Source organism: Phalaenopsis equestris, unplaced genomic scaffold (genome assembly GCF_001263595.1).
Source record: "Phalaenopsis equestris unplaced genomic scaffold, ASM126359v1 Scaffold000352, whole genome shotgun sequence".
In the NCBI taxonomy this organism is placed as follows: domain Eukaryota; kingdom Viridiplantae; phylum Streptophyta; class Magnoliopsida; order Asparagales; family Orchidaceae; genus Phalaenopsis; species Phalaenopsis equestris.
In genome coordinates, this window is record NW_018164794.1 from 418702 (window position 1) to 424807 (window position 6106).

Genomic DNA, 6106 nt, shown 5'->3' on the forward strand with positions numbered 1-6106 from the left:
TATATATATATATATACATACATACATATATATATAAAAGAGGCAGGAGAAATAGAGAAGTGAAAAAAATGGAATATTCCACAGACCTGGGGCAAAACTTGACCCATCATGTAAAGGTTTTCAATGGAATCACCTTTCCATCCTGAGCTGGCATTGCTCGCATTTTTACCTTTGAACGCTAATTGGCTTTGATTTTAGTTGCTACTAAAATGATTGTGCTGGCCAGAATGAGGATGAAAATATAAAATTCTTAGAAAACTTGAAAAATGATTATGTGGTTTGCCCTCTAAAATTTCTGATATACTTTTAAATATTAGGTGAAGAATGTTAAAAAATCAAACAACAAATTTATGGATTTAAAGAAAGAAATCAACGACTTAGAGATTTTTCTTAACAGAAACAAGATATTTTCATGCATCACCCAACTTACCTTTAGTTGCGATCGTATTTGTATGCAAAACCATTGTACTCACACTCAGTCTATCATGCTTGCACTGCAGTGAGACAATAGATGATGACTACAAACAAAATCAGTAAAGGATTTTTTTCTTTTTTATCTTCTCCTCTTTTTGTTCTCTCCCTTTTGCGCACTTATTCCCTCCCTTTTTATTTTTCTCTCTTATCTATATTTTTTCTTCTCTCTGCTTTATTTCTTCATGCAAAGAAGAAAATTTTTATCCTACTAAGAGCTTTGCTCCAATTCTTCAGCACGACAGCCATGCTTTTTTAGTTCTTTATTGTCAATCACTAAGTAGAAACTTTTTGAAAACCCCAACTTCTGTTTTGTACTGATATAAGTTAAGTAGGTGCAAGTTAAAAAATAAAATCTTGTTCAAATTTAAAATTAATGCTTATCCATGATAAAAAAAATTGCTACTAACTTTTGAACAATTTTTTCTTAGAAAATTATTTAGAAAATCGGTATTTATTTATAAAAAAAATTGTTTTGAATTCTTTTTATCCCACCAAAAAAAAAGGCTCCAATTAACAAATTTTCAACATGTCAAAACCGTAATTTATGCCAATATATTTTGATAACATATTACAGTGTCCTCTATTTATTTATTTTCCAGCCTTTGTGTTCGTCATATAACTTGATAATTTATTTTCTGGTCTTTGTATTCGTCATATAACTTGATAATTTGCTCTTTTGCTTATAATGGGAAGGGTTAATCCCAATATTTTCATTAAAAAAGAAATGTCTAGATGATGATAACTAAATTTTTTGTTGATGTCTCAAGCCTTGATAGTAAAAATATTATTTTTCATTTAGATGGTAATATTTTGATTTAATCTGTTGTGTAAAGTGGTTATCATGCTGCATGTTATTTTCTTTTAAATTGTTTCTTCCTGTTTAACATGCCAGGAACTACTCCCTCTCGCTTATGGGTTGGTTGTGCTAATTATGACACCAACGTTATTACTTTAGCGGTTTTACATGTAAGTGATTCCTGTTTGGCTAAAGTAGTAACAACCGTTGAATTTTGAAACCGTGTAAAAGTTTGGAATACATAGTTGCAACTGTTTTTCATTTTGTTTTTCTTAAGTGTTGTATGAGCTTTTCCAGCACTTTCTATAACATGATCTTCCATTTTATGGAATCATACCATTGCCATTGCTGGCAATTTTATGTTTCTTCTTTTTTTTTTTTTGGTGTGTTGTCACATTTGATGTTGTAGATATTTTATACTTCTATGGTATATACTCACAATTTCTGACTTATTCCTCATCTAGGTTTCTGATATTGAGGTAATCACTGTTTATAACTTTGGCATTAATGTTGGAGAGAAGAACATTTTATCACCGGAGCCCTTGTTGAAAACAATTCTTCTGGATAAGGTGAGGTTATTGTGAAGTATACTAATGTTACTACTCAGATGTGTAATTTGATTGGTAGGCGGCTTTGTTTTTCACTAAAAGTTATATTTACTTTACAGCTAGAGTTCTATATTACATCTCAAGTGCTTCTGCGTGCAAAAATACATCTAACGGATTCTGTGCTAATGTCGCTATCTTAGGTTGTCATAATTATCAGTAAAGAAAAAAATATTCTGAGCAGATGGTTTGGAGGGATGATTAGCTGCAAATTTTGTGGCATTGAACGAAACTTTGTGATGTTGTAGTTTATATTCTACTTTTGGCTTTGGAGCAAATAATAGAATTATTGGGTGTTTATATGAAATTGGGGGCATCAATAAATGAAATGATCTAAACTTTATTCGAAAAATTCGGGTTTTGGTTGACATTATTACTATTTAGGTCGGGTTTGGGCCAAGCGCCTGAAGTTAATTATTATTTATATTAAGTTTGGGTTGAACCCAATAATTATTTTTTAAGTTTGAGTTAGGCCGGATTGGGCTTGGTTAATCTGGTAAATCGATCATGTTTGGGCTTATTAGGTTGTGGTGATCCAAAAAAAAATTATGATCCTTTTAAAAAATTGGTTAGATGTGTCAGGTTCTTGTCAAGGTGGATTCAGGTCAAATATTTTAATCCATGTTATATACAGGTCGAATTTGGGTCAAGTATATTCATATTGGGTCAACTTCGAGTTAGATTTGAAACCGGTCGATCAACTTGAATTGACACTCTGATATGAGATATATTTCAACATTGTATTTCTATTTGAATATATAACTTTTAGGTGCCCATCTAGGGTTCAAATGGCTATTTAGGAAATGCTGTCTTATTTTTTTAATAGAATTCATAAAATTATGTTCTCTTTCATTAGTTGTTTCCCTTCATCCTTTTTCCTTGTATGAAGTGACTTCATTTTGTTGTATCCATCCATTAAAGGTTTGATGCACCGATTATTTTCAATGATTTTTTTTTTCAATATATGGTATGAGTTGCTTTACATTTATATAATTTACTCATGCAACCTTAAAAGATATGGAATAGGCACGCCTACCCTTAGAAAATAATTTTCTTTATTAATGCTTATATTATGTGGACTTGGGCTAATGCTTTTGTCAATATAGAGAAAGCTTTGGTTTTGCCAACATTTTAAAATAGCCTTTCTGATGCGAGAGCTATCTGCTTCAGTACAATTGTCTCTTTCTTTGATATGCGGCATTTTTTTTATTTTTATGCATTGATCGAACCGATCCAGGATTTTTTGCTTTGGTGGTGTCAATTGGCTCTCCTGGGCCATTCTTTGCTATCCTTTTATTATATTTTTACTTTTCTGATTTTCTAGGTTTTGTTTTTGTGTCACTTTGTTAAGGACAGATGTCGAGCTCCATTTTCTCCCTTCGAGAGCTGTATCTGAGGGTTTGAATGGTGCTCCGGCTGTATCTCTCTCTCGAGAAGGTGATTATCTTTTCTATCTCTTTCCACATCCTCCCCATGTCGCTCATGACCATCCTCCCTTATTGTAGCCATCCCCGAACAACAATTGCTATTGTTCTTTCTGTAGCTCCTCGCTGTACAACCATTGCCATCGCTGCTGCAGCCTCGGGACAACCCTCTGGCTGTCTTGAAGTCCCACACATTTCTTGCCACTGCCGCTGTCATTTCTGCTCGTTTTTGTTGCCTGAAAACAACTGTTCTTGGCTGTTTTCTTCTGTTCCAGTAAGAAACCCTCCATTTCCCTCATTCCAACTTGTTGCCATTAACGCAACTCCTCCCTTTGACTGCCGCAACCCAGAACCACACTTTCTAGCTGTTTCACTGCTATCCCAGCCTTTTGCTGCTGCCAACCCAATTCCAGCTCTTCCTTTTGCTGTCACAACTACTCACAACCCATTTCAGCCACCAATCTCGCTTCTCAACCACCTAACCGACCTTCACCATCCATGGATCGAGCTCTATTTGTTTTTACTATTGTGATTTGGGTTAACTCTAGTATCATTTGTATCAGAGCTAACTCAACCTAGTCATATCTTAGGGTTTCTAGCATCCATCCATAGCCGACCTTACCTCCATCCTAAATTTTTCTTTCTCACCCTACACGCTCCTTTCACCTACCCACACCCAAACCTTATTCATGCCGTTTAGGAGACAATTATACGCAAATCAAGAGTTTACCATGGAAGAGTTACAACAACTACTTTGCCGAGTGTTACGACGACTCGATGAAATTAAGAAAAGGAAACCATCATAATGGGCTACACATAGCCACAACGGTGACTTGCTAGTTTGAAGAATGTAGTGAATTTTTTCTATCATGCGGATTCCTGGGATGAAGAACCTGTAACTCAAATATTTGTCCTGAAATATCCGAGAAGCTGGGATTTTGTGATAACTATAGATTTGTCATATTTTGACAATCATATAGATCATGACGAGGTCATCTAGTGGTTATGGACCTTGGAATATGTCTTTCAGTACTAGGGCCTCCTAGCATACAAAATTGTGAAAATAACTACTACTAAGTTAAGGAAGAGTGCATTTTAGTGGTGGACGAACTTGAAGATTCTTCGAGAACGACAAGGGAATAGTAAAATTACTACATAGTCGAAGATGAAACGAGAGATGCCGTGTCATTACTTACGAATTCAGTATAGGTCGGATGTTCATATTTCAACTTCAAAAATGGAGAGACCGCATCACCGGGCGACCACCACATCTCATAGACAGTTCAACCCCAGGATCTTATAACCAAATTACATTCAGGGGAACATCCAAGCCGGCCCTGCTGAGAGAAAAACTGATTCAGAGTACAGAACAAGTAGAGCGAACCAGTATTCTTAAAGTTGCTCCAAGCAGAAAGTGTTTCAAGTGCCACTGATTTGGGCATATTGAATCAGATTGCACAACTAGGAGAATGATCTATTTCACAAAGCATGGCGTTATTGGAAAATGAGTAATGACAATAGATACTGAAGAAGGTGAGGACACCAAGGAGCATGAACTTCCAATGAATGAGGAAAAGATGCACATAGTATCAGTTGAGCCCATGAGAGGGACTCCAATTGAATTAATAGTTATTGTTCAAGATGGCCTTGAGTTTGAGTAACCAACACCAGAGGTATGACAATCCCATATAAGAAAAATTTAGACTTTTTCAGATCTATAGGCTACTTTTCGAGTTACCTCTACTGAGGGAGATTCAATATGTCTAAGGTTAGACTCTTTTGGGTCTCTTCAGGAAGTTCATATGGAGTCATTGGGGTGTTAAATTCAGTTCGGCTTTACACTCATCAATGTTGATTGGGCAGGATAGACGAATCACAATATTGGAAATCGCCTTAGGAGCTTTGCAAGAAGGATCATCATACAATGGGATCAATATACTTTCAAAGAGGAAGAAGAAGAGACCTCTCATGGGTGGTTACCTTTCAGTATAGCCCAGCCTGTGATGGTTTTCATCTCAGAATTGATTTCTCCTGACATACTTGTTTATTAAACACATCCAACAAAGTACAAGTGGAAGAAGTAGATTATAGGTTTACTTGCTCAGAATTTGGCTTGTGACAATCTACGTTGGTATGCAACTCCAATTCAAGGTGTGTCAAAGGTGGATGATATTTATTATATCGGAATATGCTTTGGAATGACAACGACTACATTATTGAATTCAGGAAACTTGCAACATTGCCTCTGCCTTCAACGGGGCTGATCTGACTACTATGAGGAGCAAAAGCTTCGACATTTGAGGTTGAAGCTCTCCCAATCTTCGAAGACTGACACGGGAGCTACCTGCTGTAGTACAACAACCCAATTTCGCGATGTGCTACAGTCCAACGACCAGGCGGGCTTCGTTTTCGTGCTTGGACCAAACCGGTCCAGGTTTTTTTGCTATGGTTGAGTCGGCCGACTCTCCTTGCCACTCCTCGCTATCCTGTTATTATATATTTGCATTTCAGATGTTCTAGGTTGTTTTTGTGTTTGTTCAGGGACAACTGCCGGTATCCGTTTTATTCCTTCGAGGGAAATGGTGATTATCTCCGCTATCTCCTTTCACATCCTCCACAAGTTGCTCTCGGCGGGCTTCCCTTGCTTTAACAGCCATCATCATTGCTGCTGCAGCCGTGGGACTGCCCTCCTTTGGCTGTCCTGCAGTCCCACACATTCCCCGCTGCTGCGCCGTTGTTCCCGCTCGCCGCCGCTGCCCTCGGCTGTTTTCTGCTGTTCCAGCCGCCTGGCTTTCCATTTCCCTTAT

The 6106-nt window shown here is 37.1% G+C and overlaps 1 protein-coding gene across 1 annotated transcript in view; it reads left to right on the forward strand.

Moving 5' to 3' along the window:
- LOC110026114 (nuclear pore complex protein NUP160) overlaps positions 1 to 6106 on the forward strand; it is an 83552-nt gene that overhangs the window by 11744 nt on the left and 65702 nt on the right. Inside the window, exons 6-7 of the mRNA XM_020726915.1 lie at positions 1367 to 1440; positions 1735 to 1839. Coding sequence (XP_020582574.1) covers positions 1367 to 1440; positions 1735 to 1839 — 179 coding nt within the window. The remainder of the gene's footprint in view (positions 1 to 1366; positions 1441 to 1734; positions 1840 to 6106) is intronic.